This window comes from Anguilla rostrata, chromosome 18, assembly GCF_018555375.3.
Source record: "Anguilla rostrata isolate EN2019 chromosome 18, ASM1855537v3, whole genome shotgun sequence".
NCBI lineage: Eukaryota > Metazoa > Chordata > Actinopteri > Anguilliformes > Anguillidae > Anguilla > Anguilla rostrata.
Genome location: NC_057950.1, coordinates 25,484,824 through 25,501,838, shown reverse-complemented (window position 1 = coordinate 25,501,838; position 17,015 = coordinate 25,484,824). Strand labels below are relative to the sequence as shown.

Genomic DNA, 17,015 nt, shown 5'->3' with positions numbered 1-17,015 from the left:
AACTAGAGGGGTAAAATATAGGTTCATGTAGGTTTTTAGAGGTGTTGTAAGCTCTCTGTAACAGCTATGTATACGTTGGTGTGCTATGAAAAATGTTTTAGACAAACTTGATCCCATCTGGCTCTGTCTGGTGTATTTATCTTTTCCAGATGACAGAAATGAGCAAATAATTAATTAATGTTGAATGTAATCTGAATACATACATTGTATATGTCTATTGCAAGTTGAAAGTAGTACAGCATGATATTTCCAGCTTTATCTGCTGATTCACTACCAGCCACAATGGATGAGCAAAGTTGTAAATACAAGAAATGGAAAGAGTTGGGGAGGGCTGTCATCTGTAAGTCCCAGAAGCTCCAGAGCCCTGGGTCATTGAATAGCCCACATCAAAGAGACCACGTATCCCTCTAGGTTACTTAAAATGGCTAAATGTCTGTCCTCAAGTGAGCAGAAAAATATTGTTCCAAATTGGAGAGAAGACACTCTCCAAGAGCCCTTGTTTTCACAGATAAGGGTCCTGTTTTGTGAAATTGGGAAGGGAAATGTCTTTGAGGCAAGTAGGATTGATCAGCGAAGACTTAATTCTCCTCTATGATACTTATTTATCTGGGTCCAGCCAAACCCTTAGAGAGCGTAAATATAACGGCATATAACCAAAATTGAGGCACCACAATCCCTCCTTGTTCTTTGGGTCTCTGTCACACTTGAGTGATTTGTTGGTGAAGTTAATGCTCAAAAATATGTTCTGTTTCATAATGGAGTGCAGTGCTGGGGTACAGTTACCTTTCCTTTCTTTCCAATTGAGATTCAGCTGTTTTACAGATACCTATAGAAATTCTTATTACAAGTACCAATGACAGCAGGCTGAATTTTAGTCCCCAAATAGGTAAACTATTTTGGATTCATTGTGATTGGATAGGGTGGGGGGCGTAATTACCTGTGAACACTCATCAAGAGGCATAAAAATAGATTTGCTCCAATTTATTTCACATACAGAAAGCTCCCAATACCATTTTAAAAAACTTGGTGGCTTGCAGCACAAAAATAGAGGCATCAGACAAATACAAATCCTCTGTCATCCACATATAATGAGATACTCTGCCTTATGCCATTAATGCAAATGGCCTTTTCTCTGAGCAGTGCCTTGTTAGCTTGGGCTGCAGGTGGACAAGCAACAACCTTTCCTCCTATCTCTGTCTAGTACGAAGGGGGGAGAACCTGACAAAATGTTTTTGTCCTGAAGGGGGCGCTGCATACCGATCATCTCACTAAATTGTGAAGCCAGGTCTCTCGAGAACAAATGAAGCTACACGCTCCAGGTGGTCTTGCCTCTCTGGCATCCAAAGAAAGTGTCGCACCTGGTTCCAAACTGAGAGCCAGCACATTCCACCGCGTCAGCGAACACTGCCGATTGGCTGGCATGTAGCGGCCTATCGCGAAACCCGGCCTAATCTGAACGAATGCAAGTGCCAGTACGGGGTTCAGGACCGTTAGCAAGGTCTTTGTCATAAAATTTTATACCCAGATTAATTAATATTGTGGCCAGTAACTGGGGACAGTTCTGTGGGCCCTTACCCTTTCAACAACGATTAATGAGACTTTTGATCTTTATGAAAGGTTACTGCTTTTCTGGAACAGTTAAAGGACTCATAACTTGAAAGGCCAAGTACAGCTCAGACTTCTGCAAATAATTTTGGGAATAGTCTATCCAATCCAGGGGATTTTCTTGATTGCATGCTTGTAATTAAAGTGAGTTAAAGTGTTTCCAGTCCTGTACTTTGTTCTTGAGATAGTGTCAGTGAGTATTTTTCCAATAAATAATTTGAGAGTAGAATTTAAGTTGGCAAACTTTGGCAGGATTTTCAACAGTGTTACCATGCTTCTGATTGGGTTGGCACGTATGGCATCTAGCAAGCTGTAGGTTAGAAGGTATACCCCATACCTGTTCAGCACTGGGAGATATTTGTTCTGGGTTTTCCACAGAAATAATTATAATAACTGCATGTTCTTGCTCCTCACTATCATGAACATTTATACCCTCAGACATGTCAAAACAAAATTCAACATCACACAGACAAAAAACCTCTAAATTTGGATTATATTGTTCTTCTTCTTCTACTATTTCTCTGTTGATTCCATTTTCGGAATACTGTATCTACTGTAGTTAAACCATAACAAAATATGTAGGGCACACAGGCAAAGTTTATCGGCCTACATTTTTATATTTTAGGATGTGCACTTACGATGACGTTTCAGCCACTGTCACTAACTGCATGATCCACGCCCGCAGCACGCTCTGGTGCTAATGGGGTTGTGAACGAGGAGCGCTCGTGCGTAGCATTTTGGGCTGGCTCATAAACGGTCGAAGCTTATTTTCTGTCCCCGGGACAGAAGAAAGAGCTGAGATCAACGAGGGAGACGTCAGGCGACCGTACAGCATGTACTGTGTCCCGCCGCTGTGTTCCTCCATATGAAATATCAAGGGTCATAAGTTTTACATTTCAATTTACAGGACTCTACTTATGGCCGGTCAGTAACATTTAATTGAGTTCTCTGTCCAGTCACAAGGTCAGGAAAGCCCCAGCAGCTGAACAAGCTCTATCTTCTTTACAAAGTTTGATTTGGTATGCTTGCTATGCCACATGTAATTATTTTTACTGATTAATTCAACACATACATTTTAGTGGTCGGACCACAGTGTGTCCACCAGGAGGCAGTATAGCAGTGCTGCTGGTGTCGATCAGCAGAAGAGGAATGAAGCAGGAGAAAAAGGAGGAGGGACAAGCTGCCTGTCCAAGCTCTGAGCATTTTCAGCCCCACCAAAAACAAAGGCTCAGGGTCAGAGCAAAGGCCCCTAATCCTATCTGTAACTATTTTGTTAAAACAATGTATACTGACCTGGGGTCAGTGATGGAGTATGTAAATAGTTTGCCCATCTATCATGTTCATGGACTTTTGAACTGTTTAGTTTGTTGTCATAGTCAACATGACCCTTGGCCTCAGAGGTCAGTAAGGAGGATCTTTGGCACATCTTACCATTTTTCAGTAGACCTCCCGAATCCCAGAATTCTTTGCTCTCCACACAACCTGAACCTATGCCATTATGATAGTGTTGACATAGATTATTCTGACCAGCTCAGGCCTTGTACAGAACTCTTCCAAAGTGTTCGCAGAGTTTTGAGGTTTGTGATTGGTTAGTACTGCTTGTTGAGATTTTTCGAGGTGAAGGACTAGTGGTCTTTGTTGGGAGAGGGATTAGTGCTGTTACCTAGGCAAGATGTTAGTGTTGTGTGTAGGAGTATGTGAAAGGTTAATGTTGTGGGTTTATGGGGGTTAGTGTGTGTAGGAGTTTGTGGAAGGTTAGTGTTATGGGGGTTAGTGCTGTTCTGTGTGTCAGGCTTTGTAAAGGAAGGTTTAATGTTGTGTGTAGCAGTGTGTGAGGGATGTCCAGACTACTCCCTTTACGGTGCTGTTAGTCCCCATACTGTAAATTACCGTGCTCCGCTGATGCAGCTAGGATTACACAGTGTAGGCCTGTAATCCCTCTCCCTGTGTGCTCTCTCTGTCTGTCTCACACACTCCTCTCTCTCTGTGCTCTCTCTGTCTGTCTCACACACTCCTCCTCTCCCTGTGTGCTCTCTCTGTCTGTCTCACACACTCCTCCTCTCCCTGTGTGCTCTCTCTGTCTGTCTCACACACTCCTCCTCTCCCTGTGTGCTCTCTCTGTCTGTCTCACACACTCCTCCTCTCCCTGTGTGCTCTCTCTGTCTGTCTCACACACTCCTCTCCCTGTGTGCTCTCTCTGTCTGTCTCACACACTCCTCCTCTCTCTCTGTCTGTCTCACACACTCCTCCTCTCCCTGTGTGCTCTCTCTGTCTGTCTCACACACTCCTCCTCTCCCTGTGTGCTCTCTCTTTCTGTCTCACACACTCCTCCTCTCTCTGTGTGCTCTCTCTGTCTGTCTCACACACTCCTCCTCTCCCTGTGTGCTCTCTTTGTCTGTCTCACACACTCCTCTCCCTGTGTGCTCTCTCTGTCTGTCTCACACACTCCTCCTCTCTCTCCTCTCCATGCCGTTTTACGTTTTACATGGAAGGTGGTCCGAGAATCTTCGTAAAACGAGACAGTAAATAGTAATAAAACTCCAGCATTCCATCTACTTCAGTGAATCTGCAAATGACTCCAGAGAATTGTCTCTCTCAGAGAGCAGTGGGGGAGAGTGGAGGGAAAAACAAATAGTGTGTTTGTGTGCGCACGCCTGCAGTTTGTATGTGTTACTGTGTGATTTAGCATTATTTGCAATTTGTTACTGCATACCAAAATCTAACGTTAGGGTGGCATCTTTTAGTTCATTTAATTTTACTGTGAACAGGGGCCACAGGGCCTGATAAAAGAGATCACATGGGTCCCCTGTCACAAGTACTGTCTCTGAGGGAATAGCATAGGTACTCAGATATTGAAAAATGCTAAAAAGCATGTATTACAGTAATGTATGTAATGTAAGCATGCATTGCAGTGTAAACTGTCTTTGTGTCACAGGGCTTTGCAGCAGAGAGTTCTGGGAGACCTGACAGATCGGCTGGTAAGTCCACACCTTTCTCAGCCCCGCAGTCAGGTATATGCTAACCTGCATTAGCATGCTAACCTGCATCTAATCATATTTACAGGTATATGCTGACCTGCATTAGCATGCTAACCTGCATCTAATCATATCTACAGGTATATGCTAACCTTTATTAGCATGCTAACCTGCATCTAATCATATTCACAGGCATATGCTAACCTGCATTAGCATGCTAACCTGCATCTAATCATATCTACAGGTATATGCTAACCTTTATTAGCATGCTAACCTGCATCTAATCCTATTCACCGGGATATGCTAACCTGTATCCAATCATATTCACAGGTAAATGCTAACGTGTATCTAAGCATAGTCACAGGCTCCATGGAGCTCATACTGTAGTTTCAACTCCTGTTTGCCCCACCCCCCAATGAAAAAAAACACAGTGATTTGTGGTGAAGCAAAATGTTTTGATTGGTCTTTTACGTTTTGATTGGTAACATGACTCATAATATGGGAAAACGGTTTTATTTTATTTGTTTCTTTTTTTAAAGTTTTATTTATCCCATTTTTTACCAGGAAACTAAATTGAAATAAAAATAAAATTAGCAAACCTTTCCCGTGCATGACATCTACAACTCTCAATTCACAAGTTTTAACTTGGTTTCCATGCCTAACCCTACCACCCCCCCCCCCCCCCCCCCCCCCACACTCACACACTGTTCAAGCTCCTGTTTAAAAGACAGGAATGTACAAGAGCTTCCAATATAAATACACTTTGTCCAATTTCCAGCAAAGTTACCCGGCTTTATTTATTTACTGCAGAATTTACAGTGTAATGCATACACAGTGTGATACCCTGCTGCAAACAGACAGGATGCCTTTGACCTCCTCCTGCTCTGAGCGTCTGTCTATCCTCCCCCTGTCATCCTCCGCTCTTTCTCCCTCCCCTCCACCTCCCCACTCCACCCGCATTCATCCTTCCCTGTCACTCGTACGCAATCCTGCCCCCCCCGGCCAGCCCCCGATTTGCACCGTGTGTAAGACATGCTGACTATTCTCAGCAGCTGATGCTAAAAGCCCTGTTCACGCGCTGTGAGGTCGCAGCTGAACTGTCTGCTACGAGGCTGGCGTTAAGGAGCTCTCCTGTGCTGAACACATCAGTTCTCATTGACCACACCTTGGAGAGTTTGGGCTCTGAGTTGGCCCGAGCCACTGTCAATCACTCCAGACCTGTGCTGGTTTCTTGGGCTGTGACACAAAAGACAGAAGTACATCTGTACCTGTAACCTGATAACAGTCCTGAATTTGTTTTTCCGCATTATTCAGCCTAAACAATCTGCTTATGATTCCTGTTTCCTAAAGAGCAGCAACTGTGGCATTTCAGATTACATAATTTACTGTAATATATGGAGATATGGTTATTATTTTCTAATCATAGCACAAATCAGGGATGCTTAAGCTATTGTTGTAATAGAAGCAATTGAGTGTGACATATTCAAAGAGCAGGTATGCAACATTATATTCTATGTTAGCAGCCTTGCATGTTGATCATACAGAACCGACTTGAATTTGTACTGTAAAAACGTTAAATGGCTTATTTCATTCCTGTGCTTGTCTCATCTCTGGAGTCCTTTTGTGTTTGTAGTTCCCTCAGGTCGGCGAAACGTCTCTGCTGTCAGAATAACTCCTGTGAAGACCATGAAGAGCTCTCCTGACCTCATGCCAGCTACAGGTGAATATCTACCTCTAGTTTCTGGACGACTGGAGCACTATACTTTCATGTCTAGCTGACTTTATTTAGCCTATTGGACGGTTGCTAAAAATGTGTGTTGATTAGGTTAGCTTATTGACTGGACAGGAATAAAACAGGACAGAAATATACATGCACAGAAGCAAAAAATTAATCTGCAGGTGCTGGAAAGAAAACCCTTGTGTGCTTGTAAATACCCTAACTCTATCAAAATTACTAGCAAAAACATTTATAGACATTATGAAATACAGTAAATTATTACAATTGCTAAAATTGATTGGCCCTTTGCAGTTTTGTCGATTGGATTGTATTGGACTTTTGTAACAGAGTGAAAAATGTTTTGACTTCTCCAAAGGGAAGATCCTTCATGCCACAGTTTGACAGTAGTGTGGATTTATTTGCTGAAGTCCTTGACATGTGTAAACATTGCACCTGCACTCTGTCACAGAGAAGCTTTCACAGTGCTGATAGCTTTTAGTCCCCTAATCAAGTCTGAAAGCTTTCGATGTGAACATACTGTGTGTCATTTGGTGAGTGGAGCATCATGGGAATGCACACCCACACACTCACACATTCATATACACGCAGGCGCTCACGCACATACACATATTTGCGCACTCACAAACATGCACACACACACTTTCACATACACGCACACGTGCACACACACACACTCGCATACACGCACACACACACACACACACACTCACAAACACGCACACACCACACACTCACACATGCATGCACACGCACATACACACACACACACTCACAAACACGCACGTGCACACACACACACCCACGCACGTGCACACCCCCACACACACGCAAACATACACATACACAAATCCTAAATTGCTGCTTCAGTGTTTTAGACCGTGTGAGTGCTGACCGTGGCGTTGCTCAGAGAGGGAAGGTTGCCGTGGGCAGGCAGACCCCCCCCCCTCTGGTGGATATGGAGAACCCGTCTGCAGTCTGCTCCAGATTAATGACCGCACGGGACCGGCCGGGGCCCGGAGCCCGTCGGCCGGGCCGACCCGAAACGCTGGAGGCCTTGTGCTGGTGGCACGGGCCTGGGAATTCGATTCGGAGCTCACCTCCACCTCCGCCCGTCCTTAATGCCGAGGCTAGCCCGCGAGGCCGAGGGTGGCAGGTTTCCACACTGCTCACCGGGGGATCGGATCTATAACCGCCTGACTACAGACCAGAAACCGCAAGGCCCATAAACCGATAGACAGACAGGGTCGAGGCTACGGTAAACAAAAACTCCGCCCATCCGTCTGATGGACGTGCGTTTGAGGCGCAGTGTAACGTGGCTTGGGGGCGATTATGCAACCTGCCCAGGATCAGTCCTGTCTAACCAGGGCTTCTGCTGTACTAAGAATACATACTATTAAATCCCAAATATAGTGTGTGCGGTGTCTCATTACATTAATGTGCCTGATGTCTCCTGTCTACCCCCCCCCACCCCCCCCCACCCCCTTTCAGATATGGACCCCTCCAGAGTGTGTAAGGGGAGGGGGGTCGTGACATTGAGGGCGACTCTGGTCCACATCGACGACGATGACATCGGTGCCCCCCCGCCCAGTGTGGACACACAGCAGACAGCGCAGAGTGAGTCTGTTTAAATACGTACACTGAGAGTGGAGGTTACAGTGCCAGGGAAATTTACTGTTACGCACAGTAAAAAGTAACTATGTTTTAAAATGTCTGGCCAACAGCCATCAGGAGGAACGCCAAAATAGTTTCTCTGTGTATGGCTATTGTTTTCTTTTCTTTTATAAAAGATAAAGCAGTCTGCTCTTTTTATTTTTCAATTAAGTATTTCATTGTTTTTTTTGCCTGTCACACAGTTTATGTACAAGCTAAGGGTGATAAAAGCAAGTGACAGCATTAAGTTTACAATATTTCTCGCTGACAATTTGTGAAATAAGGAGTAAACAGAGCTAAATTGGACCTCCTGAATGACATATATAATTGGAAGCGCACACATTCAGCGTGCGTATGTAAGAAATTGAACTAAATATGTCATTCTTATTGATAGACATGTTGATCTTAGATATCAGGTGCTTTGCATGACCTGAAACGGAAGCATTTTAAAGTCCTTAATGTGTAGGGGAGACTACTGAAATATTGAAGTAATTGATTCAGGAGATCTTCAGCATTCAAATTTAATGGAAGTAAACAGTCTGAGAAAACTACAGAAGGGTCACACAGAAGGGAATGACATGTCGCTATAAAAATCTTACATGTTGGCGGTGACTTCACGTTGGAAACAGTGAGAAAGGACAGGGCCTTGTGTGTACACTGCCTCTCATTGTGTGCGCCGGGGGGGGAGTGGGCGGGCGCTGTCGCCATGGCGATCCAGCGCACCGAAGCAATGAAAACCGCGCTCTGCCGCTGCGTCTCCGCTACGGTCAGCGTTCTCCGGAGCGAACCGGCGACTCCGCGCACACGCGAAGCGCCGTCCGTCCGCTCCCGAGAACAGGCCCGCGTGGAGCGGACGTTCGCGTGTCCGTCGAACGTTCTGCGGAACGTTCCGCGGCGACGGCTCCATATTTGTGGGGGGAAGGGGGGGGGGGGCGTTCAAAGCGGGCCCTTGTTCTGCGCTGCCCACGACGTTTGCCCCGGACCCCCCTGGGGGGCGTATTCGCGGCATCCGAAGCACGGGAGCAGGGGGCTGCGGCCTCGCCCGGCCCTGAGTTGTTGTTGTTGTGCCCGAATAAAAGCCTTCGAGAACAAAAAGGGCCCTCACAGGCGTCTGAATAGAGGCCTTGTTTCCCGTCGCAGAAGTTCACCGATCGCAAGAGAGAGAGAGAGTCCTGCTCTCCGGGCAGTTAGCAGCTCTGTTCATACAGACCTTCCTAGCCAGCAGGGGTTTTTTTTTTTCTCTTGTCAACCGAAGCGAAGGCAATAAGCTGCTCCGGTAATTAACGCTGTCTGTTTCCCTCCCGTTCCCCGCGTCCGTCCTCCACCTGACTGGGAACAGAAGCCGGCCTGTCGCCAGGGGCCTTGGACCAAGGTATCCCTCTCCATTCCAGGCTCTTAATCCCGTCTCTCTACCCGAGTCACGGTGGCCTTTTCTCTGTGTGTGTGTGTGTGTGTGTGTCTGATGCGAGCGGCTGTTTTTCTCCGCTGGGTTACAGATGTCTGCGTGGCCGACACTAATGGAGACTGCTCGGGAGCCTCTGTGGAGGTGAAGGGTGGAGAGAGTCTTCCCACAGACAGTAAGCTGCCCTCGCAGGTGAGTTACGGCAACTTGAATTTGAATCCCTAATCTGTTAAGAACACGTATTTATCACGCTATTAAAAAGCAGGGGGCTGGCCTTTCTCTGGTGCCCATGCATTCTGCATTTAGGCAGATTTTCTATCATGTTCATTGTTAAATGGTGTTTTATGTTTATTGTATAGCATTGTATTTTATAATATGTGTTCTATTGTAGTATATGATGTAGGGTTCCAAATGAGTTTATTCCCATTTATTTGCTTCCTCAATGTTTAATATTCCCTGTATTTAGACACATTTCAGTCTCTCTCTCTCACACACACACACACGCACACACACGCACACACGTGTGTGTATCTCATTTAGCAGTGCAGTCAAGTATTCAGAATTAGCCGCAGTCTATTATCTAGTTGTTGGTGCTTATCACACTCTGCTGTTGAAGATTAATTCACAAAGTCAACCTAGCAATTAAACTGGAGCACGAAAGCAAGACTAATGTTTCCAAACTTTATTGCGAATAAAAGTATGCTGTGAATTCAAACGTGACTGTGGCGGAATTTAAGATGTACCTGCACTGCGTCTCTGTCCACCTGGCAACATGCGTGTGCTGTGCCTTTCTTCATGTGAACACATGCGTGTGCTGTGCCTTTCTTCATGTGAACACATGCGTGTGCTGTGCCTTTCTTCATGTGAACACATGCGTGTGCTGTATCTCTGGGACATGGGCCCACTGACAGTGTGTATGATCTCACTTCCACTGCATATAGAGCTTTTAATGCGGACTGATATGCGGTGTTTAGGATTGCGGTGTCGAACTCATACCATAGAGAGCTGAAAGACTTGCAGGACTGTGTGTGTGTGTGTGTGTGTGTGTGTTTTTATTAGCAGCCAATGTAGACATTTGAAACAAGGTGTGTGTGGTCTGTTTTGTCTGCTTAGCCTTATCAGTTACTTAAATTTATCACTTAAGTGCTGAAACTCATTTGGACCCTGCAGCTCTCCGGGGCTGAAGGTCTTTGCACCCCACGCTCGAGTGTCTGTTGTATAGAGATGAGAGGAAAAAGAAAATAAAAGGAAAGAAAAGATAGAACAATCCCTGGCGGTACCTTCTGGAAACAGAAACCCTCTCTACTGAATAAATCACCCCGGGTGCTTTGCTGGGTGTTCTTAAAACACTTGGCACACTGTGTTTCCCAGAGAAAAGGCTTTCTGTGGGCAAACATTAGGAGTTTGGCTCCTATTGTCCCGACAAGCTCCACATTAATCTCCAGATAGATGTGAGATTTGGTGCAGGGGAGCGTGGTTTTTAAGGTTTTTCAACCTTTTAATGGAATTGTTGGCATACGACACGGCTTTCGACAGGGCTTAAGATCTCCCGTTGTTGGCTGTTTTGAAAGAAAAATGATCCCTTGTTTATGCATTTGCAAAGTTGATTTAGGTACAGCCATTACTTGTCACCATGTTACGAGCATATGTGGACTTCCTGTAATTTACCTTGCTTCACCGTACAAACGGGGTCAACTCCCCTAATTTACACAGAAAAATCTGTAACATATTTATTTGTGTTCTTATTAATGGTTAAAAGATAAATGTGTAAGCCATTTTTGCTGAATTGTAGGTTATAAAGCCTACCCACTAACACTGCAGATCAATATTCTTGTGGTATCCAACATGACACCACTCTAGCACATAATAAATGCTCAAATGTGCTGTGATGTCATTCCCAAACAGAGCTTAACTGACTTTGTAGTGAAATCCAAGTGATTAGTTTGAAGGACAAGGTGGGCTGGGACCAAGCTAACTAAAGTGTAGCATGTCTGAGCTCTCGGACCGTGACCTTTGAACCTCACATCCTCTCACATCTGCAGGTGGGAGTCGTGAGCACTGAGGATCCGCTGCTCACATCCTCCTCAGACACGCCCAGCTTTCTCACGCCCTCGAGAAGCTCCGCCTCCGCCTACCCCTCGACCACCTTCGTCAACCCCACCATCGTCCTTCTACAGCACAACAGAGGTGAGCGTTCACTGCAAGGTCCAATCAGAAACCGCCCAGTGTTCAGCTGACAAGTCTGACCCAATCAGAGACTCCACCCACTGTCCACCTGACAAGTCTGACCCAATCAGAGACTCCGTCCAGCGTTCACCTGACCAGTCCGACCCAATCAAATACTCTGTCCAGCGTTCACCTGACCAGTCCGACCCAATCAAATACTCTGTCCAGCGTTCACCTGACCAGTCCGACCCAATCAGATACTCTGTCCAGCGTTCACCTGACCAGTCCGACCCAATCGGATACTCTGTCCAGCGTTCACCTGACCAGTCTGACCCAATCAGATACTCAGTTCACGTCCAAGAAGCTTCACTGGCATGCCAATAAGCAGGTCTGTGTTGGCAAAGAATTTTAAAACTGTAATCTCTCTTCACTACTGAAGCACAGCATTGGCTGTTTCACAAAGGATACATGCTGATGAAGGGATATGAAATGGTGCCACCCTTTTTTGACCTGCTTTATCTGCATTCTTGGCCTTAAAAATGAAGTACTAGGGTTTAAGCTGTAAATTGTGAACTGATTCTCCCCCTACATTATTTTTACCCAAATTAAATGTAGTTCTTGCATTTTAGCTCTTCACCACAGTCCCAACAGAATTCCCACGTGAAAAATATATTCTGCTTGAAGAATACTGTTTTATACTTCAATAAGTATAATTATAGTTTATTAAGTATACTATTTTTCACAGGGATGTTTTTATTTAATGCGGTGTTAAATTTAAAGATGTACCATTTTATTTTAACATTATACAAAATAAGACAGATTTGTACGGAGGACAACACATTGGAGATCGAAAGCTACTGTAAGAACAATATACTGTATTTCCGCTGGTGATAATTAGTGCACAATAAACTGCAAAATGGTTACTCAAACCTGAGTAGGTGTTCCCTGTAGCTGCCGTTACTTGTATTGAGGGAATGAAGTTTTAATCTGTGATGCAGTGATGGTGTGTTCGCAGTGTCCCTGTCCAGCGTGTCTACATCCTGTTTCCTGTCCCCCATTTCCTGTCTTCACTCAGACCAGATTCAGGGTTCCCCTGTCTGTAACTTTAGTGTCAGTGTCTCTGTTTTTTAGCATTGCTGTTTCTTTATGTCTGTTCCTCCTTCTCTATCCTTCTGAAGGTATTTTGTTTCCTGGAGGTGAGAAATGACTAAACGTTTAGGGAAGTCTGAAACTTTTTTTGTTTTGTTGTCCTTTTGCGTAGTACAGTACATATCAGACCACAAGGAAGTTTTGTTAGCCCTGTTCTCCCAGACGGCCAAATTCAACGCCCCTGAAATGATCACTCTGTGAATGAGAACATTTATTTTGAGTCCTTTATCCAAACCCACCACAGTCTGCATGCAGCACTTGGTATGAATAACACACTAGCACATGGACGCATGTTATACTGTGGATCTATAAAAGGTCAAGTCAGTATAATTTAAACATTAAATAATAATTATGATCAAACAAGCTTTTGTTTCAGGAAGTCTAATATATGTCGGACCGTTACGAAATGTTGAAATATATAAATACTCATAAAAGAAGAAAAATAATTTGTGGAACCCAGCTTGGGGGCCTGTGCTGTACACACAAGCTTTATCAGTCATACAGGCAGTAAGAAAACTGGAAAATAAATGGAAGTTTAACAGTAGTTACACCTTCCCCACAGACATTTAAGTTTAGTTTGAAGATTTACCTCCTGTACTGTTTGTTGCACATTTGACCACAGACATTTGCTGTACTAATACTTTAACTGACTTATGAGCCCCTGACCTCATAATACTATAATATTGGATCAATAACGCGACTCAAACGATAGCTTCCGCCTTGCATGCCCTCCATGTTGTAATGCCTTCACACTGTTTGTTCTGAAGACATTGAGAAGCGAAGGTGTCGGACGAGCCTCGAGCTCGCGCTCGCTCCGCCGCCCCGCCCCACGCCGCACCCGTAAAGTCAGCTGATCGTCTCTTCTCTGTCTCTCACTTTTGTTCTTCTCCGCTGGCAGAACAACAAAAGCGCCTGAACTGTTGGGAAGGTAGGCAGTGAAGGTCGGGGAGAAGGGTCCGGCTGAACGGGGGGGGGGGGGTCCATCAGCAAACACATTCGGCTTCGCCACGGAGGCTGAGAAAACACGATCAGAAACCATTTCTGATACACATCCATCCATTACCTATACCCGCTTATCCTGAGCAGGGTCGATGGGGGTGCTGGTGCCTATCCCAGCATGCATTGGGGCGAGAGGCAGGAGTACACCCTGGACAGGCCGCCCATCTATCACAGGGCTGAAGTTTCTGATACACAGCCATCTCTTTCCCTGACACTCTGTCTTAATAGGTCTTCGAGTGAACTTCCTGTGATATTAGCCGATTAGCCTCAGGGCTGTCAGATTTACGATGAGGAAAATGATCAGAATGACAGCATGAATGATAATGTTGCCGTTTTGAAACAGAGAATTAACGCGTAAGGAAACAATGCTCGTGATTGTGAGCTCGGTCGGAGCTTTGACACAGAGCTTCGATTCTTGCTGCGAGCAGTCTTTCCCATTAAGGAAGTCTTGAGTCATTTAACATTTCAGCGTGTGTGGACTGAGAAAAGGACTACATTCCACAGCAGTGTCGCTGCCCATTTTAATATTACACAGTCGGGTAAAGAAAGATGAAAATGAAAGTGAAAATGTGATCACTCCCAAAATGTCAATCATACTTCTATTCATATTGATATGCGCCGGTACACTGTCTGAATTCATCTGACTGTAGTCTTGTTCCCGTTCTGTATTCTGTATTCTTGTCATGAGCGTGTGTTTTATGAAATTTCTAGCTGACCTATCACACCAGACAGTTTATCTCTGTGTGAGACAAGGCAAGATAATATCGCAAGAGGAAGTCATCAACAGTGAATAAATAACTGAGAGACCATCCCGACAGCAAAAAAACAAACAAAAAAAGACATATATCAAGTCTGTAAAAAGCTTCCATTGAGGAAAGCAAACAATGGCCCTTTTTAGAGCAATGGAGCCACTGATGGTACAGAACCATTAGTCTCCTTATTCCTCCGCTTTCTGTCAAAGTTCTGTTAAAGGGGCGAAATAACATGAGTGCCCCCCCCCCCATAATCATTAAAAAAAAAAAAAATTAAGGATGTGTTTGCTCTTGGCCCTGTTTGTCAAAATACTTCTTTTTTTCTCTGTGGTGGATGTGGCATGTCTGTGTTTTTTTTTTTTTTTTTTGCATGACCTTCATTGGACCTTAGCTGTGAAACAAAGTGCTAAAACTACACTTAGAACGCAGTATTAGTTTCCATGCAGGATACCCTGTAGATTTTTTTAGACTTAGTCATACTATTACCTGGAGATTTATATTAGCACATACAGAAATTACGAATCATGAAAGTGACTCCATTTTAGAATTTTACTTGCACGTAATCTGATAAATGACTTTTCAAAGTGAAGTCTGATTTTACAGAAAATAACCATAGGGGAGTCATGCGTTCTCTCTCTCTGACTGTTATGAGATTTCCCCAGAAAGTTATACAAGAATATAGTGTGATGCCAGCAGCTATAGGGAAATTAATTTCCACGCCTGTTTTTGACTGTATGGCTTTCTAACTGTGTGTAGGCATGCTGCCATTTACTCCTTCCCCGTTGAATATTTTGTGATACGGTTGAGTTGGATCGAATGTTAGTGTACGGATAACAGACGTTTCATGAACCTGTGGTATATAAGCTGCTGTTTAACAAGAACACGTAGTGTTTATACTGTTACTCTTTTTTCCAGGACGCTGAATTGAAATAAAAACAAATTAGCTGAACCTTTTAAGTTCAAATTCATCAGACTTTTCCAGTTCACGACTTCTACAACTCTCAGTAAGATTTTACTTAGTTTCTATGCCATAATACCCCCCTACAGACAGACAAACACACACACACACACACAGTGACAGATCAGGGCTGTATCTGCAGATCATGTTTAAGACTCCACCCAACGCACTGTGGAATCCAGGACTCCCTGTGAAGTATGTTGTTTCCCAATAAAATGTATTTTGGGCGCTGCTGATGTCTTGCAAATGTTGCCAGAATCTCTTGTGAAGCATTTGCTGATGAGGTAGACAGAGCCTCACAGTAGTGATGCCACTGTTTTTCTGATTTAGCATCTGTGGAGGTGTTTTTCAGATGGCGGGTCAGCAGAGAGCTTCCCTTTATACTGATACCAAGCCTGTTACAAACTGGTTGCTGGTAGTTATCGAGTAAAAGCGAGCTCCCCCATTTCCCATTAATACAGATAACTAGTGTTACTGTTGAGATGTCTAGGTCACATGATTGGTGTCCTCTCTTCCCTCTCACAGCATTGGTGTCCTCTCTTCCCTTTCCTGTCACATGACTGTGTCCTTAATTGTCGTGTGATTGTGTCCTCTCTTTCTTGTCGCTTGACAGTCTTGTCTTGGTGAGTCTTGTCTTAGTGAGCTCATGTCAAGGGCCGAGTGTTTGGCCTCAGAAAGAAAAGCCAGCGGGTTACTTGTGCTGTGGATTCTCACGCTGGTTTGTATTGTCTGCCTAACTGACTCGGAAGAGAGATGGCGCAACTTCTCACTTTTATTGTCTCTGCTTTTAAAACTGTGGTTTCTGTTTCTAGTGTCCTCTGTCCTACAGCTATGCTATTTTTATTTGTTTATTTCTGTTAAAAATTGAAAGGATTTTAACCTGAATATCAGCCTGTTATGTTTTAACATAAGAGATGCATGCTGGTCTACATAATGGAACATGATTATGAGGGTTTCACCACTGGTTTTGGTTTGTTAATTTACTATGATTTTTTAATTATCTGGGCAAATAATCATACTCCAGTAGTGCAGTGTTTTGTAACGATTTTTAAATGTTCATTTTGATATGCATGTGCCCTGTACAGAAACCTGACAATGACGCTCGACTGGTCTTTACAAACGTACGAACAGCTGTTTGTGGCCAATGCAGTGCCTCTTTACCCGTCCCACGTAGGATGCAGCACCTCACTGACGGTGCGCATTCGTTTTTTAAGACTCCGCTCCAGAAGGGGGCGCCGGGGAGCAGACGGGGAGCACCAAGGCGGTGCCGGCGGGAGATCCGGGCGGGGTTCCGGAGAGCTGCCAGGGGGAGATGGACGGTAAGCGGATGAGGCTCTCCCTGCACGCCCCCGCCACCCGCCCCCTGGAGGACGCCGCCGTTGCCGTGCGGGTAAGGATGCGACGCGCCCGGAGAGAGCCCCGACGGCCGCCCCACCGCATCGCGCCGTCCTCCACGCACGCTCCGCCTTTCGCCTTTCACCTCCGACACGCTCCGGGGGTCTGTTTGAGCTCGTTGCCGAGCGGTTGTAAATCCAGGGCGGGGGCTGCAGAGAAGATTAGCACTAGCTGTAGCTGTCAGCTGTGTTTACCTGCTTTCCTGTTAAACCCCCCCCCCCCCCAC

At 44.9% G+C, this 17,015-nt stretch overlaps 1 protein-coding gene across 8 annotated transcripts in view; it reads left to right on the top strand.

Annotated features, from left to right (window-relative positions):
• Positions 1-17,015, top strand: part of LOC135244882 (sorbin and SH3 domain-containing protein 1) — an 87,356-nt gene that overhangs the window by 26,279 nt on the left and 44,062 nt on the right. For all 8 annotated transcript variants that reach the window (XM_064317538.1, XM_064317539.1, XM_064317536.1 and 5 more), the window contains exons 2-8: positions 4,541-4,583; positions 6,214-6,300; positions 7,807-7,932; positions 9,308-9,340; positions 9,465-9,562; positions 11,413-11,557; positions 16,609-16,784. In XM_064317538.1, coding sequence (XP_064173608.1) covers positions 6,267-6,300; positions 7,807-7,932; positions 9,308-9,340; positions 9,465-9,562; positions 11,413-11,557; positions 16,609-16,784 — 612 coding nt within the window. In that variant the 5' untranslated portion in view covers positions 4,541-4,583; positions 6,214-6,266. The remainder of the gene's footprint in view (positions 1-4,540; positions 4,584-6,213; positions 6,301-7,806; positions 7,933-9,307; positions 9,341-9,464; positions 9,563-11,412; positions 11,558-16,608; positions 16,785-17,015) is intronic.